Source organism: Pseudophryne corroboree, chromosome 1, assembly GCF_028390025.1.
Source record: "Pseudophryne corroboree isolate aPseCor3 chromosome 1, aPseCor3.hap2, whole genome shotgun sequence".
Lineage (NCBI taxonomy): Eukaryota > Metazoa > Chordata > Amphibia > Anura > Myobatrachidae > Pseudophryne > Pseudophryne corroboree.
Window position 1 is genome coordinate 150647905 of NC_086444.1, and position 20253 is coordinate 150668157.

The 20253-nt window shown below is 45.5% G+C and overlaps 1 protein-coding gene across 6 annotated transcripts in view; it reads left to right on the forward strand.

Moving 5' to 3' along the window:
* The window catches only part of LHFPL2 (LHFPL tetraspan subfamily member 2), a 287874-nt gene extending 267946 nt beyond the window's left edge, over positions 1-19928 (forward strand). For all 6 annotated transcript variants that reach the window (XM_063963614.1, XM_063963608.1, XM_063963604.1 and 3 more), the window contains one exon: positions 15261-19928. In XM_063963614.1, coding sequence (XP_063819684.1) covers positions 15261-15517 — 257 coding nt within the window. In that variant the 3' untranslated portion in view covers positions 15518-19928. The remainder of the gene's footprint in view (positions 1-15260) is intronic.
* The last annotated feature ends 325 nt before the right edge of the window (positions 19929-20253 follow it).

Here is a 20253-nt window from a genome sequence, read left to right on the forward strand (position 1 = left end):
GTCACAGTAGCGTCCGTCACATTACACCGCACAGTAGCGTCCATCACATTACACCGCACAGTAGCGTCCATCACATTACACCGCACAGTAGTGTCCGTCACATTACTCCGCACAGTAGCGTCCGTCAGTCACATTACACCGCACAGTAGCGTCCATCACATTACACTGCACAGTAGCGTCCGTCACATTACACCGCACAGTAGCGTCCGTCACGTTACACCGCATAGTAGCGTCCGTCACGTTACACCACACAGTAGCGTCCGTCACGTTACACCGCACAGTAGCGTCCGTCACGTTACACCGCACAGTAGCGTCCGTCACGTTACACCGCACAGTAGCGTCCGTCACGTTACACCGCACAGTAGCGTCCGTCACGTTACACCGCACAGTAGCGTCCGTCACGTTACTCCGCACAGTAGCGTCCGTCACGTTACACCGCACAGTAGCGTTCGTCACGTTACACCGCACAGTAGCGTCCGTCACGTTACACCGCACAGTAGCGTCCGTCACGTTACACCGCACAGTAGCGTCCGTCACGTTACACCGCACAGTAGCGTCCGTCACGTTACACCGCACAGTAGCGTCCGTCACGTTACACCGCACAGTAGCGTCTGTCACGTTACACCGCACAGTAGCGTCCGTCACATTACACTGCACAGTAGCGTCCGTCACGTTACACCGCACAGTAGCGTCCGTCACGTTACACCGCACAGTAGCGTCCGTCACGTTACACCGCACAGTAGCGTCCCTTACATTACACAGGAGGGGAGAGAGAAAAAGAGAAGGGGGTGGGGGAGAGAGAGGAGGGTGAGAGAGTGAAGGGGGGGAGTGAGAGAGGGGGTAGAGAGAGAGAGAGAGGGGGTGAGAGAGTGAAGGGGGGGTGGGTGGGAGAGAGGGGAGAGAGATCTTCTCTGGCATGGTCCCAGCTCCCTGTCCCTCCTGCAGCTCTTTGAATTTGTGTCCCACAGCAGGTCATCTCATGTTCCCTTCCCCCAGACCCCTCTAACCTGTGTCTAGTCAGTGTGAGCCACGGGAGTGGAGGGCCGGGCAGAGGGGGACTGTCATCATGGAGCTGCTGGGAGCCGCGGCGTGTGGCCAGACATACAGGCAGGCAGGCAGGAGAGGAGGGCTGGGCAGAGGAGGCACATCATGGTTGAGCCGCCGGGATCTGGCGGGCGGGCGCCGGCGCGCTGTACAGTGAGTGAAGGTGACTCACTCACTGAGCAGCGGTTCCCTCCACTGACCGGCGCTCTATGCGGCTTGCTAAGCCCGCGTACGCGTCGTGCCGGCCAGAGCACACGGGGAAGGCAGCTTCACCGCTGCAGTGCTAATACAGCGCAGGCAGGAGTCACAGATCTGGGCGGAGTCACAGATCGAGGAGAGGATGCAGGGCAGAATCAGGAGATAGCTGCGCTGGATGCAGGGCAGGTAATTCCCCGTGTATGTATGGTACGGTTCCTTGGGCCTGTAGCTCGAGCACAGATATGGGAGAGTGTTCTAAAGATTATGTAGGTATACTCCCCTCGGACCTCTCGGGGTTCGCCAGATGGTTATTTTGCCTGGTTACTACTCCCGGTTTGTTGACGAATACTAGGTTTTCTGTCGACCATAAGGTTTCCTGTTTGATCCACAACCGGGGCTTTCAGTACATGGACATACACATTCAGAACACATTAATGTCACTAGGGACCCTACGGTTCGGACAATCCACTTATATGTATGTTTTATATATATATATGTATATGTATATGTGTGTGTGTGTGTGTGTGTGTGTGTGTGTGTGTGTGTGTATATATATATATATATATATATATATATATTCGATATGTGTGTATTACATTATGATTTATAATGACTACTGAAGTAAAAGTATTCTTTCTCATGTGCTGGTCGCTCTGTTGATAAAGCTCTAGGTCGGCCGTGAAGGAGTCCGAACGTTTATTCTTTTCCCGCTGCGGATAGAATACGGTGAAAGTCAACTCCTGGTCGACACGGGGCCCTGTCACAAAGGATCGTACACAGGAAGCTAAGTGATATTTTATTTCTATGCTTTGGAGTTATTTGCATTACATGCACATGGGGGAGTGTTTATATTCGGAAAAGCATCCGATAGTATTACCCTAAAGAGAGCGGGGAGGTTTCTTATATTGAGTCTTCTCTATAACATGGCAAGAAATGCTAAGGCGGACTCCGAGAGATACTGGAGTGTTTCCCTGGGACGGTGTACCGCTGGGTGGGGAGGCCTCAGTTCAGTCACTCTCGGTGGATACCACTGGTGGGTCTAACTTCGTGAGTTAGATTCCCTCACAACGGTTGGTGACGCATTCTGTAGTGGGATGCAGTCATTTTAATCGTTTTGATACTGTTCTTTTTTCCCTTTCAGTGCAGTTTGTGTAAGGTGAATGGGTATGAGTTCTGCAGCCTTGTTAGGTTCGCAGAACAGGATGTCGTTTTCTGTTTTACCATATCCACCGCAGGTCGCTGGGTCTATCTGGCTGGAGCCCACTTCGGTGGGAACTCGTCTACTACTCTTCAGTCAGTCCAAGAATGGCCTTAGATCTGTGAGTTAATAATGGAATCCAAAAGGGGACATGCTGGAGTTTACAGATGATTCCCCTCACTAATTTTTTGAATAGATCCTTCGATTCCCCTCTGGATGGGGAGGTAGTGCGCGACGCCATACCAGAGTTGCGTCAGGTTCAGGACTTTGTCCTGCTGTTCAAAAAAACAAAAAACCCAAAAGATTTCTACCTATGATGGGAGCTCCAGCACGTAAGGGTAGAAAAGGGGTTAAATGCGTTTTTCTCCGCGTTCAGCTTCCTGGGTTGATCTCCAGGATTGTCTTTGCCATTTCACTGGAGTGATGGCAGTAGGATGGTGTTCTTTCAATTGTAAGAGCCATTGTTATTCTGTACTGGGACATTCTCCTGATTAAGGCGAGGTCAAGACACAAGTGGTGCAAATTGTTGTTTTCTCTCTGACTATTCTTCAACACAGCGGAAGGCTGTTGTTCCCAACGACGCAGACGTCGGTGGTGGGTATCAGAGTAGATATGGAACGGTTGAAACTCTGTGTGTTCCTGTGGACAGAGGTATGAGGATCCGGAGTCGGATCAGATTTTCAGTGACAATCCATCAATATGTTCCGTTGATGAAGAAGATGAGTGCGGCCTAAGAGGCCTTTTCGGTGAGCAGGTCAAATGCCAGAGTGGTTTTCATGGGACCAGTTGGAAATGTGGTCCGGGTCTTACATGCACATGCGCCGGAATGTAATCCTAATGGTCAGGATATCGCTCCTGTGGTGTCTGCTCAGTTCTCACCTCCTAGAGGGACGTAGGTTCGGAATCCAGGATGTGATCCTGCTTTCCATGCATGAGATCTCCGAGACTGGGGAGCAGTCCTTGCAAGGGAAGTATTTCCATAGGAAAAGGTCAAGCGGGAAAGCTTGTCTGCAATAAGTTTTCTTGACTTAAGAGCTATTTTCAATGAACATATGCTTCGTGATCTGCCCGTGTTAATTCTGTCGGACGACTTGACGGCAGTGGTGTAAGTAAGCCTCTAGGGCGGAACAAGGAGCAAAGCGACATTGGCAGAAGTCGACAACGTTTTCTGCTGGGTGGAAAGACTGGTAAACGCTATATTAGCAGTCTTCGTTCCGGATGTGAACGACGGAGAAATAGATTCCTCTGCAGACGCGATCTCCATCCGGGAGAAATACAGTCGTCATCGAGAAGTTTTCACTGAAGTGACGAGTCTTTGAGGAGTGCTTTGAGTGGACATGTTGGCGTCTCACCTCAACGAGAGATCTCAGGGATATTGTTCCGGGTCAGGGGACACTCAAGCTATAGCAGGGGACGTCATCAGGACACCTTGGGTGTTTTCAGTCGGTCTATGTGTTCCCTCCGTTTTCACTCTTCGGAAGGTGATAAACGTAAGAAGAACAAAGGTACAGGCGATCCTCATTGTTCCGGTCTAACCAAGGAGTGCTTGGTATCCAGTTCTTCAAGATTTACTGCTAGAAGATCATTGGCCCCTTCCTCTACGTGAGGAACTGTTAAAGCAAGATCCGGGCGTGTATCAAGTCTTACCGAGGCTGCGTTTGACGGCGTGGCGGTGGAACGCCATATCCTAGCCAGAAAGGGTATTCCCAGTGATGTCATTGCCACATTTCTTCAGGCTAGAAAAGAAGTAACGGAAAAGCCTTACCACCGTGTTTGGAGAAAATATGTGTCTTGGTGTGAATCCAAGAAGGCTACTATGGAAGACTTTCAGCTGGGTCGTTTTTCTCCATTCTTTGCAAGCTGGTGTGGGTGCAGGCCTAAAGTTAGGCTCCATTTAAGTGCGGTTTTGGCCTTTTAAATTTTCTTTCAAGAAAGAATTGGCAACCGTTCCGGAAGTTCGGACCTTCGTGAAAGGAGTACTGCACATCCAACCTCCATTTGTGCCCCCGTTGACACAGTGGGACATTGACGTGGTGTTGCGTTTGCTTGTGTCACACTGTTTGGAACCTTTGTGAAAGGTTGTGTTCAAATTTCTCTCTTGGAAAGTGGTCATGCTATTGGCTTCGGCGTCCGCAAGGCGGGGGTCGGAAGTAGCGGCTTTGTCTCACAAGAGCCCTGTTTGATCTTCCATGTGGATAGAGAGGAATTGAGAACTCGGATAATAGTTCTGCCAAAAGTGGTTTCTGGGTTTCGCAGAAATCAGCCTATTTTGATGCCGGTGGTTACTTAGGCATTAGCTGATTCAAAGTCTCTCAATGTAGTCAGGGATTTGAATATTTAGGTCGCCAATTTGGCTCCGATTGGGAAAACAGAGGCTCCGTTTGTCCGGTATGCTCCCAGCATGATTGAGGCGCCTGCGTCTAGGCAGTCTGTTACACGCTGGATCGGTGATACGATTCGGAGTCCTCGTTCTATGGCTGGATTGCCGTTACCGAAGCCAGTGGAGACCCATTCTACTAGGAAGATGGGCTCTTTTTGGGCGGATGCCGAGGAGTCTCGGCGGTTCAACTTTGCCGAGCGGCTACTTGGTCGGGTTCAAACACTTTTGTTATGCTCTACAAGTTTGACACCCTGGCTGATGGGGACCTTTTGTTTGCTCAATCGGTGCTGCAGAGTCGTCCGCACTCTCCCGCCCGGTCTGGAGCTTTGGTATAAACCCCATGGTCCTTACGGAGTCCCCAGCATCCTCTAGGACGTATGAGAAAATAGGATTTTAATACCTAACGGTAAATCCTTTTCTCTTAGTCCGTAGAGGATGCTGGGCGCCCGTCCCAGTGCGTACTGTCTGCAGTTATTGGTTATGGTTACACTCTTGTGGTGTTTCTTTTCTGTCAGGCTGTCGCTGAAATTGTTCATGCCATGGCATGCGGTGTCTTATTATTGGTTGTGTTGACACACAGGTTGTGTTACATATTCTCTCAGCTTGTGGCTGTGTATTGTTCATGCCGTTGGCTGGTATTCTATTGAATGCCACCTTCTGCGGTATGTTCGTGGTGTGAGCTGGTATGACACTCACCGTGTTTAAACAATAAATTCTTTCCTCTAAATGTCCGTCTTCCTGGGCACAGTTTTCTAACTGAGGTCTGGAGGAGGGGCATAGAGGGAGGAGCCAGTTCTCACCCATTCAAAGTCTTATAGTGTGCCCATGTCTCCTGCGGATCCCGTCTATACCCCATGGTCCTTACAGAGTCCCCAGCATCCTCTTCGGACTAAGAGAAAAGGATTTACCGGTAGGTATTAAAATCCTATTTACTTGCTCCTAATTAACAGTAGTGGTGCATTATTCCTTAGCAGGGAAAGGCGCAGTGGGACATTTGCCATTTTTGTGCTTTGTGGCCATAGGAGTGCTGTGACTGCATAAGGTTGGCAGCTGTGAGACAAAAAAAGGCCACTCCCTAGCCGCTCCTATTAGCATCTTCTGCCAGTCTCCTGGCCTCCTATCACGTACATGCAGCATTAGGCTATTCAGTGGTGATTGGTGGGTGGCTGGAGCTATCCACCACTTAGAGTGCATGAAGCTATAAGGAGATACGGCGAGGTAAGAGAGTAATTTGAATGGTTCAGCCAGTTGATCTGAGGTCTGATTTTTTAATGAGGAAGTTTGGTTGTAAATTTGGTTATGATTTTTAATTTAGAAGTGAGGGGGTTGCAGATTTCAGGTAAGATTTATTTATTTTTTTAATAAAAGGAGGTTGCAGCTTTTGGGTCATGGGGGGTCATTCAAAGTTGTTCGCTCGCTGCCGTTTTTAGCAGAATTGCGATCAACTTTCACACAAAACTATGCAATTTTACACAGGGCTGTGCAACGCTTTTCAGTCGCTCTGCTGATCGGTGAGTGATTGACAGGAAGTGGGTGTTTCTGGGTGGTAACTGAGCTTTTTCCGGGAGTGTGCTAAAAAACGCAGGCATGCCAGACGAAAACGCAGGAGTGGCTGGCCAAACGCAGGGCGTGTTTGTGACGTCAAACCAGGAACCAAACAGTCTGCAGTGATTGCAATCTAGGAGAAGGTCTGGAGCTACTCAGAAACTGCAGGGAAATATTTAATAACAGAACTGCTAACCTTTTGTTAGCAGTTCTGCTAAGCTAAGATACACTCCCAGAGGGCGGCGGCCTAGCGTTTGCAATGCTGCTAAAAGCAGCAAGCGAGCGAACAACTCGGAATGAGGGCCACGGTTTTTAACAAAGGATGGTGGAAGCAGATTTCGGATAATTTTTAATGAGGGAGTAGAAGTAGGTGGGTCAGGGGCGTAGTCAGAACTTTGTGGGCCCCATAGCAACATTTTGAAGGGCCCCCGTCCCAGTGCTTCTAGAGAGACACTTCTCTGCAGCAGTTGTTAATTGTATGCCCTATAATAGTGCCCTAGTTCATTCTCTGAACCATAGTAGAGCCTTATTTAATGTCATGCCCCATAGTAGTGTCCTAGTTTCCTTTATGAATCGTAGTAGTGCATACCTCCCAACTGTCCCGATTTTGGCGGGACAGTCCCATTTTTCACGGTCTGTCCCACCTGTGGTTCGCATTGTCCTGCAGTTGGAAGATCCCCCCCCATCACTCGCTGCTCTGAGGGACAGGGGGCATGGCCAGCACTCACTGAGCGCTGTCCATGCCCCCACAGTGACAAAAATGGAAATGGAGGGGCGTGGTTTGCGATTGCCGCGGTTTCCGCAAGATCACTCCCCCTTACCACGAGGACACGCCCCCAAATTCAGGCGTGCACCTTGTGTGCGTGTTACTTAGCACAAAAGTTGGGAGGTATGGTAGTGCTTAAGTTCATCCTATGTCACATTTCAGAGCTGCCAGTACACATTATGCTGCACAGTACCCAGGGCTGGCAACAGAAATATTATGGGACAGTACCCCCAATTCACATTATGATATATAGTGCTCCCCATTCATATTGTGTCTCCTTGCAGTGCCCCGGTTCATATATATAACATTAAAATGCCCTCCAGATCATTTTATACCACACTACAATGAGCAGGTCCAGGGGCATACCTAGATATATTGCAGGCCCCAAGGAAAAAGTTTGAAAGGACCCCTACGTACCACCCAATGACAAAAAATGTATATAACACATGTAACTGTGACAGGGAAGGTGGGCCCCTCTCCGCTCTGGGCCCCATAGCAGCTGCACTGCCTGCACCTATGGTAGCTACGCCCTTGAGGTGGGGTCAGATTTGGATTTTATGGAGGGAGTTGGATCGATTCTGGTGTCTACTTTTAAACAAGCTGGGTCCGATTTGGAGCCTGACTTTTACAGGGGAATTCCAATCTGATTTACAAAACAAAAAAAACCCTCCCCGCTTGTGCCTAACCCTAGCCCTCCCTCACCGCAGCCTAAACCTAACCTCCCCCCTAGGCTTACCTCTCTACAGTCTCGGCAGTCCTTCATTTGGGATCCCGGTGTCTGTATTCCGAGCAGTGTTGGGATTCCGGCGTCTGTATTTTTCGTTCAAAATCTTGGTGTATATGTCTTGTTTGATTTTAAGGTGTAAATTAATGTATATTTGTATACCAAGTCAGTAATATTACATTGTATAGGACTTTACTAACTACATTTTTTGTCATGCTCCATTTTTTGTTGCAGTTTGATGGTAGAAAAGTTGGGGGTCACTCCTTGTGTTTACCCCCAAACTGAAAGTTGTCTGTCAGCTCCGTTCCTTAATGTACAAGTATTCACAATAAACACAGAAGTGATGACATTAGGACTCTGTGTGGTACACGGCCTTAGTCTTGAGGGCTTTTAATGGGTCATGCTTTCAGGGCATAACACAATTAATTGAGTAAGCAGAGTTGAGCTAATTGGCGATACTGAAAAACTGTCTAGCTTGCAGCTCCGAGTTCAGACCACCCTGGTACAAATCCCCCCTACTAGACTGATTTGCTTAGGCAGCTTTTTATACAGACATTCAGTACATTTATTTGTGCTAGCTCTAAATAGTTTTTTTTCTTTGCAGTTTTATTAGGTAGCCTGTTGTCGTGTGTGTATGTGTGTGTGTGTGTGTGTGTGTGATTCAGTGTGTGTGTATGTGTGTTTGTGTGTGTGTATATATATATATATATATATATATATATATATATGTGTAGATATAGATATATATATATGTAGATATAGATATATATATGTGTGTGTGTGTATATATATATATATATAATATAGAGAGAGTACATTAATGTTACTAAGAGGAAATAGGACTAATGTATTGACAAATACTAGAATTGCACATATTAAAGTGATCAGATGAAGAAATAAAAATCAATTGAATTGGTCAATAACAATGTATCTATTTAGTGAGGGGAATTCTGGAGTCTAACGTGACGGGAAATGCAATTTTGCACATCCTTTAAACAATTGAATCTGACTAAATTAATCTTATTAAAGATTGCTGGGTAGAAATGATTACAACAAAGTGAAGAATGGAAAACAGGTAGCGTTGTCTTCCCATTTGTAGAAATGGTTCAGATAGCACAGCACCCTGATTTAATAAGGTTTCTAAACGATAGTTTGTTTATTCTAAGCTGTCTTGTCTAATACCCCTTTTCCACTTCCGCTAAAAACCTGGGTTATTGCCGTATCCGGTAGCGGCTCAGTGGAAAAGGGTTAACCCGAGTCCAGTGACCCGGGAATACAACACGGCTATCTTGCAGGGTTGGTCCCGGTGTAGTGTAAATGGGTAAGCCAGGTCCATCTAACAGCATAGGGAGAACTGTCGCTAGATGATCTCATATCCAAGCTCTGGCACTGGTCACGTGTGTGGTGACATCACCGATAGCCGGGTCCATATGCCACTCTGAAAGGGATCTCTGCCGGGTCATATCCAGTTTGTATAAGCTCTCGGGTGTGACCCAGCATTTTACTGTAAAAGCGGTATAAATGCTGCCTGAGTTTTCTGGTGGTCACCATGTTGTGCGCCAGCTGTCCAGATCAGTATGACCTCAATAATGAAGGGTTTTATTGCACTGGTGCAGTTATTCCAGCACTGAATTAAAGCAAAGTGTAGCCATAGAATGCTGTCCATGTATCATTCCCACCATCTCCGGGTTGGCCAGCAGGATGGGATATGTTATATTAACAGTAGACTGTCAATACAGAACATTTATTTTGATTATTTAAGTCTTAACCCTAAACCTAGCACTAAAATGTACTGTCTACATCAGGCATGTCAAACTCGTGGCCCTCCAGCTGTTGTGAAACTACAAGTCCCAGCATGCTTTGCCAGCATATTTTCCACTGATCAGCTGGTAAAGCATGCTGGAACTTGTAGTTTCACAACAACTGGATGACTATGAGTTTGACATGCCTGGTCTACATTGTGACTCAACATGTACAATGCTGACATAATGACCATATAGACATTGTGGGGGATATTCAATTAGCGGGATACCCCATGGCTAATTGCCACGTTAAACCTATTCAATTAGCGGGATTACCTAATGCGTGAATTCCCGATGTTGAACTGAACTTTGCAGCTTTATGAGCTGTGTGGTAAAGTCCACAAGAAAACCGCAAAATCGGGGGTTCATGCATAGGGAAGTTTTCGCGCGGCATTCCCTGTTTTTGGGCTTGGGAATTGAATAGCTTTACCCAGTGCCGCAGGGATTTTTGACACCAATTAACCGCGGGGCAATCCCTGCAGCTAATTGAATATCCCTGTGTATGTCAACATGTCACATACCGATATTCTGAATGTCAACTGACCAGCAAGTACCTTAAAGGTAGGTGACTACCACATTGATTCCATAAACTCTTCCGTAGTGTCTCCAACCGAGGGAGGTAATAACCGCAAAGGGTAGCAATCAATGTCACCTTATTGTCTATTAGGCAATAAGTAAGTAACCCTACTGCTGGAAAGCTCATACCCATCCCATTTGGAAACCACTGCTATATATGAAAGGGCTCCTGGTAAAACAGAGTATATAAGATTTAGGAACAGATTTATAATGACCAGTTATAAAAGCCTAAGTTGTTTGGTCCTGTATAGAATCAGGGTATAACGAGTACTGGAATGCAGTGCTGGACATTAATTTATTCTATTAAATTTAAATATACTTTTCTAATGTCCTCCCAGCATATGTCACACGGATTTGTGTCCAGGGCGAACTAGACAAGGCCATCACGAGTTCTCCTATAATACCTACAGACACTGGGACTCGCTCAGTCTGTTTGCCTCCTACTTCTGTCTTCATCTCCCAATACAACACTCCCCCTATTGTAACTTGCAGCTGGAAAGCAGATCTGTTTCATGTACTTATTTCAGAGACTCTAAAAAGTGCTTTCTGTAATTTGATCATGCAAGCTTACTGCGTACCCATTTGTAAGGTAACAGTATTGCAACTGATTTTAGAATGAAACCAGTTTCTGCACTCTTACATTCAGTTATACACAGAAGTGCCAAAAGTCATGGTGTAGGTGCGTAGTATGGTGTAGGACCCTCACTAGCCTGGCGATGTGCAGCAACTCGACGTGGCATTGATTCCATAAGTGGATGGAAGACCTCTGGAAAGATGTCATGCCATTGGATAGCTTCCCACAGCTCCCTGACATTTGTGGGTGCCGGATCCAAATGGGCTCTGCACCACACCCGTACCCTACCAGCAACCCGAAACAACTGGAACAGTGACTCATCGGACCACGCCACATGTTGTCAGTCCTCCAGGGTCCAGCTACCGATGTTGCGATCCCAGGTAACACGCTGTGTCCGGAGTCGTAATGTTAACAGAAGCACTTTGGTAGGTCTTCTGTTCCCGTATCCCATGGAAGCTAATGAACGCTACACTGACCTGCTGGATATGCATCTGCATTAAATGTGGATGTGACTTTAGCCAGTGTCACTTGTCTGTTTCCACGGACAATTTTGCCCAGATGCCGCTGGCCATGATCATTAAGCACCACTGCGCTGTCCACATTAGAGTGGTAATGCCTTCCATGAGGTATTCCTGGTACACACGTGACACCATAGACCGAGGAATGTTGAATGCCTGCACAACTTCGGAAGAGGAATGTCCCATCCGCCGGGCACCCAGTACCATGCCCCATTCTGACTCCGATAATTCAAGTCGCCTTGCCATGAGCAGCCTAGCCGGTGTTCAAATGGACTCATGAGATGTCCAATTACAACTGATACAGGTCTGGCCATTTTTAAGACATCACAGTGCAATGGCGCCACCTACCGTTTCCTTTCCATACTGCTAGTCCATGACTTTAGGCAATTCTATGTAGAGCACATTTGGGACCATATCACTCTGGCTGCTATATAAATACATATTCCTCTATACACCATGCAGCTCACAGATCAGTTTTATACACTGCTCAAAAAAATAAAGGGAACACTTAAACAACACATCCTAGATCTAAATGAATGAAATATTCTTATTAAATACTTTGTTCTTTACATAGTTGAATGTGCTGACAACAAAATCACACAAAAAATTATCAATGGAAATCAAATATATTAACCCATGGAGGTCTGGATTTGGAGTCACACTCAAAATTAAAGTGGAAAAACACACTACAGGTTGATCCAACTTTGATGTAATGTCCTTAAAACAAGTCAAAATGAGGCTCAGTAGTGTGTGGCCTCCACGTGCCCGTATGACCTCCCTACAACGCCTGGGCATGCTCCTGATGAGGTGGCGGATGGTCTCCTGAGGGATCTCCTCCCAGACCTGGACTAAAGCATCCGCCAACTCCTGGACAGTCTGTGGTACAATGGATGGAGAGAGACAAGATGTCCCAGATGTGCTCAATTGGATTCAGGACTGGGGAACGGGCGGGCCAGTCCATAGCATCAATGCCTTCGTCTTGCAGGAACTGCTGACACACTCCAGCCACATGAAGTCTATCATTGTCTTGCATTAGGGGGAACCCAGGGCCAACCGCACCAGCATATGGTCTCACAAGGGGTCTGAGGATCTCATCTCGGTACCTAATGGCAGTCAGGCTACCTCTGGCGAGCACATGGAGGGCTGTGCGGCCCCCCAAAGAAATGCCACCCCACACCATTACTGACCCACTGCCAAACCGGTCATGCTGGAGGATGTTGCAGGCAGCAGAACGTTCTCCTTGGCGTCTCCAGACTCTGTCACGTCTGTCACATGTGTTCAGTGAGAACCTGCTTTCATCTGTGAAGAGCACAGGGAGCCAGTGGCGAATTTGCCAATCTTGGTGTTCTCTGGCAAATGCCAAACATTGGGCTGTAAGCACAACCCCCACCTGTGGACGTCGGGCCTGCTGGAGATCATTTTGCAGGGCTCTGGCAGTGCTCCTCCTGTTCCTCCTTGCACAAAGGCGGAGGCAGCGGTCCTGCTGCTGGGTTGCTGCCCTCCTACGGCCTCCTCCACGTCTCCTGATGTACTGGCCTGTCTCCTGGTAGCTCCTCCATGCTCTGGACACTACGCTGACAGACACAGCAAACCTTCTTGCCACAGCTCGCACTGATGTGCCATCCTGGATGAGTTGCACTACCTGAGCCACTTGTGTGGGTTGTAGACTCCATCTCATGCTACCACTAGAGTGAAAGCACCGCCAGCTTTCAAAAGTGACCAAAACATCAGCCAGAAAGCATAGGAGCTGAGAAGTGGTCTTTGGCCACCACCTGCAGAACAACTCCTTTATTGGGGGTGTCTTGCTAATTGCCTATAATTTCCACCTGTTGTCTATTCCATTTGCACAACAGCATGTGAAATTGATTGTTAATCAGTGTTGCTTCCTAAGTGGACAGTTTGATTTCACAGAAGTGTGATTGACTTGGAGTTGCATTGTGTTGTTTAAGTGTTCCCTTTATTTTTTTGAGCAGTGTATTTCTAGATCAGAAACGTTACTGGATGAGACTAACATCTCTACGTACCATAGCCTGGGGCAGAAATGGGAAACATGGCAATGTATACAAGGGTATAGGAGGGCAAAATCATAGAGGTTAGGAAAATTTGAGGAACGTCTTTACTGAAAGAGTAGTGGATATGCTTCTAGTAGAGGAATCTACAGTATTGGCTGTACATAGAAGGCTACAAAATCAGATTTTTTAATGTTATTTTTTTAAGGCTCAAATATGTCTGAGGTCTTAAGGAATACAAATGTGCCATGTGGCTTCCATCCGATGTCAGATTGTGTTTTGTTTGTATGTTCTTTCAAATATTTTCATAATATACCACATCCTCCGCCACGCAGAAACACGCATCCCACACTACATGGCGGACACTATAGCAGAGTCATAGTAACAGCAAAGTACATTACACGGAGGGAAGCCAAGTATGTGTCAGCGTGACAGCTGACTTGTTGGTCTCCATCCCACCCCCCACTAAGATTGTCCGTAAAAGTGAGATGTCAGGAAACTTACCTAAAGCCCAATGGGTGTAAAACATCCGGAACCTATCATCAGAAATTCCTGCAAACGTCTTATTACTTTATAAAAGCCTCTGAACAAACTAACAAAAAGTTACAGCTCTGTGTTATCAATAGACCAAATGTACATTGAATGTTCTAGTTATTATAGTTTTTGTGCAGAAAGCATTAATGAACTTTGTCATTTATCACAAACTAATGAACACGTTTGTTCTATCGCGTTGGGTATGGGATCCCAGCAGTCAGCATACCGACGCCAGAATGCCGGCAGCGAGGCTAGCGCTATCAAGCCCCTTGCGGGTTCGCCATGCTGCGGGCTCAGTGGCCACAGGTTATATTCCCACTCTATGGATGTCATGGACACCCACGAGTGGGAATAGCCCCTGTTATCCGGGATTCCGACTGTCCGCATTGTTGGCTGTCGGGATTCTGGCATCTATATCCTGACCACTGGATCCTGTACTATCAATTACTTTATTGTGCAGCCAGTACTATTGCAGTCATGGGGGGTTATTCAGGTTTGTTAGCAAATCAAAAAAGCACACTAATGGGCAGAACCATGCGGCACTGCATGTGGGGAAGATATAACATGTGCAGAGAGAGTTAGATTTGGGTGGGTTATATTGTTTCTGTGCAGGGTAAACACTGTGCTTAATTTTTAACCTGCAATTTAGATATTGGTTTGAACACACCCCACCCAAATCTAACTCTCTCTGCACATGTTACATCTGCCCCCCTGCAGTGCAACATGGTTTTGTCCATTAGTGTGCTTTTTGGGGGGCAGATGTATTAACCTGGAGAAGGGATAAAGAAGTGATACCCCTTCTGTGTCACCCCAGTCTGTCAGCCCTTCACCTTTTAGATTGTAAGCTCGCAAGAGCAGGGGCTTCTTTCCTCATGTGCCTTTCCTTTTCTTACTTACACTGTCTTATACTCCATACTCTCTTTGATAGCACCTAACACCCGGGTTTTTCATACCTGTCCTATATTGTCTTGAACTGTAAGTGCTGTTTTCTTGTTTGCTCATTTGATTATGTACTGTGTAATGGGGGCTGCAGACCCCTTGTGGCACCGTATAAATAAAAGAGGATGATGATGATAGTAATAAAAAAGCAGTGATAAGTGGAAGGTGATAACGTACCAGCCAATCATTATGGATTTGAAAAATGACAGGAGCTGATTGGCTGGTGCATTATCACCTTCCACTTATCACTTCTTTATCCCTTCTCCAGGCTTAATACATCTGTCCCTTGTGGTTTGCTAACAAACCTGAATAAGGCCCACAGGTCTTTAGAAAACATTGGCAGACCAGCAGTTCCAACAGGTTACACAGAATGGAAAGTGTCTCTATAATATCCTTACAATGTTTATGGTGGTACAGTCTTCTTAATTTATTTTCTCTTTTTTTTTTTTTTAGGTCTTTTTCTTATACTCGGCTTAATTCTTTACCCTGCTGGATGGGGATCCCAGAAGGTCCTGACATACTGTGGACATTATGCCTCTGCGTACAAGCTTGGAGAGTGTTCCCTGGGTTGGGCTTTCTATACAGCCATCGGAGGCACCGTCCTCACCTTCATCTGTGCCGTCTTCTCCGCACAGGCCGAGATCGCCACCTCTAGTGACAAAGTGCAGGAGGAAATAGAAGAGGGGAAGAACCTCATATGTTTGCTTTAACCAGCAAGGATGGATTGTCCCTTTAAACTTTTTAGACTTTTTAGAAAAAGGGATTGACCTGTTTACACAGCCCAAAGCTTGCACGGATTAATATCTCTGCCATACCGCCTCTCCGGCATCTTATTGCCTTTGGTGGAAAGGTTGCTAGTGATGCAGAAACGTGGAACCTAAAGACGTGATTGTAGTGCACAGCACAAGGAAAATGAAGTGCAAACCTATAGACCGGCATATAATATTTGCCCAAGGTTTCTGGTCCTACACCTTCTGAAAAGTCACTTTAAAACTTATTTTTTTTTCTATATTTTTATCCCCCTCCTGCATATCATTAAGCCAACAATGTGTTCTCCATTTGTGTGTTTGTATTGATTCACAGACTTCTTTCTTGGAGATTTTTCAGATTTATTTTGTCCTTTTGAAGCCACTGCTCGCAGACAGATCTAGAACTTCTCTAGACAGAGGTCTGCTAACTGGAATTTCTCTGCCGGTGTTTTGCCGTGGTTCTTTATGTGGTGCATATGAATGTGTAGATGCGTATTGAAATAATAATATTACTACGTATGGAGAGAAACCACTGCATTTACAATAAGAAGTATTTGGATGCAACCATTTGAAGGTACCTTTCTAAAGGCGTCTAAGCATTGGTTAGATTTGTAGACTCCTCTATTAGTGATGAATACGCACTGAATATGCATTGATAATGTCAAAAAGGGGTGCCATATATTTCCTTGTCAGGTTATGCAAAACTAGGGATGCACAGAGGGAATTTGGCTTTTAATGTGCACCAACTGTCTACTTACAGGGGTGTCTGATATCTTGTAGCCTAAACCAAGCATGCAGCTACCATTTACATAGGAACTGGTGACCATACAGAAGCAAGAGGGATACAATTAGTTAATAGGCTCCATTTTTGTAAATATTGGTTCAAACCCATAAAATACTGCCGTCAACAATGAAGATAGCATAGACTACACTCCATGCTTTTTTCAACCTAGTGCGGCTCAGACTTGCAAACAAAAGTAAATCTGATTGGTTGCTTCTGTACTGTCGGTGCCATGTAATACCCCTTTTCCACTATCTTTTTTAAACACGGGTAAATGTGCGGGGGTGCGCATTTACCCGTGTTTTTCCCTAGTGGAAACGGGTCCCCCGGCAAATTCCCGACTCAAATGATCCGGGAATCCTACCCTGGTAGCTAGCCGGGTTGAACACATGTTCAACCCGGCTAGCTGTCTAGCGTTCACAGTGCATAGGTAGGGCGGCGCTGGGAGATCATGTGATCTCCCAGATCCGCCCCTGCCGCGTCACTAGCACGTCACCAACCCGGCAATTGCCGGGTTGGTGAGAGCTGTCTGCAGGGGGCTGTAACACGGGTCGCAGCCGTGTCAGGCGACACGGCTGCGACTCGTGCTACGCTAGTGGAAAAGTCTGGACACTCACTGGTGACATATAGTCCTCCTAATTGTGCTGTGGTAGTATAGGGAAGAGTTAAGCCAAAACATGTATAGACTTGAACCTAGTAAAACATATACACACATCAGCTGGGATCGGTATGAAATACCTCCAATCAAAATCCCGACGTTCAAAATCCCGACACCAATTGACCGATGGTCAAAATCCCGACAAGGTCAAAATACCGACATGGACAAAATACCGACATTTAAAATACCGACAAGGTCAAAATACCGACATGTAAAATGCCGACAGGTCAAAATGCCGACACACGTTTTCTTGTTGTTTTTTGTGTGTATGTCGACATAAGTCAACATGGACACCATATAAAGTGTACCGCGTCCCCTCGCATGACTCGCTGCGCTTGCCATGCTTCGGGCACGGTGCCTCGCTACGCTCAGCACACTACTATATTCCCCCTCCAGGTCCACTGGGATGGTAAAGTATGAACAAGTCGGTTTCAATGAAAAAAATCATGAAAAACTCATGTCGGTATTTTGACCTGTCGGCATTTTACATGTCGGTATTTTGACCTTGTCGGTATTTTAAATGTCGGTATTTTGTCCATGTCGTGATTTTGACCATCGGTCAATTGGTGTCGGGATTTTGAACGTCGGGATTTTGATTGGAGGTAAACTGACTGCATCCCCATCAGCTATGGAGACTGTGCAGCATTGAAGAGTTATCTGTTAACTGTATAACATTCTGACATTCAGTTGCAGAGGTTTTTCAAATCACTAGTAATGTTCATTTTTGGAATTCTGAAAAATGCAACTACAGCATTGGTGCTTAATATTCCCCATTCAGAATTCTTTGGATTCATAGTACGGTTGAAAGTGTACATCTACAAAGCTATAGAGAATATGTGTATTTGTATTGTACCCTGCTCTCTCTGATGGTCAGCTGTCTGACACCTGAGTTCCCCACTGAATATACTGTCCCAGAATGTAAAGCTCTTTGCAGCAGAGTATTTGTAAACGTCCCTATATATGTTTGTGATTGCAGAGCATTTGAGGTTCACAGTACTGTTTGGACATATTCTATGGGGATATTCCTGCACTAAGCATTCATGATCTGACTATCTGTACAAGAATAAGTATTTTAGAATAATAAGTGCCAATATTACATAACCCCTCAGCAGTGCCAAGCAAATGCTACAGATCAGTGTCTAACCACTACTACAGATCCATGTATGAGGAGCGTCATTGTGTACTGAGTGTTCATCCCCTATTCACAAAGCATTACACTTTACACAATACGGCTAAAACTTGAAGGGAGATATGTATGAAGAAAGTGGAGACATCAACCATTGCAAACAATAATTTTATAGACAATTAGTGTAGGCAATCTGTGGCACTACACATCCCAACATGACGTGTCATAGATTTGCTCTTAGGGCATGCTAAAACTGTGGCATGGCATTCTGTGATTTGTAGTTCCACAGCAACTAGAGTTCCACAAGGTTGCACACCCCTAGTGTAGACTGTGCTTGGTAAATGATAGCTCGAAGGTAATTGCTTGTTTTGGGCTAGCTTGTCCACTTTATCTTTCTCGAAGGTAATTGGTTGTTATGGGCAGCTTGTCCACTATATCTCTCTCTCAGGTTTGATACATCTCTCCTTAAGGGGGTGTGGGGTAACTCGTGCCTCACTGTTTGTCCCATAGCCTGTTGTAGGAGACACTACATGCGTCACTTATCACAAGTGTGCGTATGTAAGAGAACCCCATCCGCTCATTCAGTCTGACTGATTCCTCGTTTATCCCATCACTCTACCACTGGGCCACAGCCTACATGAAGTTCTCTACGTTGTATTTATTGAAGACCCTTTTCTGTTCAGAGCCTCAGGTTGCTGGTAAACTGCTGAAGGAGGAGTAACCCAGAACATGTGGCAATTTGTAATGAAAATAATGGTGGGAATAAAAGAATTTGTAGGCTCTCCGTTTTGGAGTACCTGACCACTACCGCACCATGGGCGGGATGTACTAAGCGGAAAATGGGGTGGGTAGGGGGGAGAGCCCACCGCCGCATTGGGGCTAATAGGATAGCTTTGAGCGATATAATTACTACTCCGGGCAACTGGATACTCCCCACCTCACCCACCCCTTAGTGTCTCCCAATGCATTTAGGAGCCACTATATAGGTATTTCATTATTGGTGCAAACCAAAGAGCCATTTGTACTACATAAAGGAGGAAATCCCATCCCCATCGCTGCTTTCTACAGGTAACATGCATACGATCCGGCCCCTCCGTTATATGCTAGAAACGGACATGCTTTAATACATTTCCTTTTTGTCTTATATGCTTGAAAAATCACATTAAGACCAAATTGCATCTCCTTGAAGTGTCCTGTTTTTACAGTATGATGTAAATGGATCCTTGTTCTTAGTGTGGAACAATTATAAAATGTCTGTGGTCCGCAAAAACTGTGTACACAAGCCATGTATTGTCTCGTGCCATCATTTTTTTTCTCTTCAAATTCAGCTGTCGCATATTTCAAAGAGAAAAACAAATGAAATATGTCTGGGTCTGTGTAAAACTATGTGCAATAACATATGAAACTTAGTATTATGAAGTAATGTGCTTTATAATGTACCGGTTGCCTAGAAAAAGTGAAGGCAGCCATTTTGTATGGGCTGAACCAATATTGATTTAATCAATTCAGTATGGACTAGTGACCTCCACAGAGGCACAAGGTACCAGCTCCTGGTAAATTGTCTGCATTATCAGGAATATCTGCTCACATTGCAAAATGGCTGCTCCCACGTTATGGGAGTGATGAGGTAGACAATTGTGTTTTTTTTTTTTATATTAACATTCTCAAGCAGCTCAATTGAAACTTTTGTACATACAGTTAAATTTATGAAATGCCACAACCAAAATGTAATGCTTTTGATACTGTGAGTTCAGGGTCATTCGGAAACAAAGAAATTAACTTTCATTAAAAAAATTAAATATAAAAATCTGTGTTAAAATTGTGTTTCTGCACATCTGAAAGGACACACACACACACACACACACACACACACACACACACTACAGATCTTACTGCACACAAATTGTTCCACAATCTGCAGTTTGTTACTCATACAAACACAAATTAAAATGCTTAATAATAGCGGTTACTGCTGATGGTATATAAGGGGTGAGGATTGTCTAACATACTATGGGGTGATGTATGCAGCCAGATATTGCATGTTGCACTGTATTGAATGCCCTTCATTCGTATTTTGCAGAAATACATTATTGCAAATGGTTGTCTCTATTTATTGTCCAACAAAGACTATT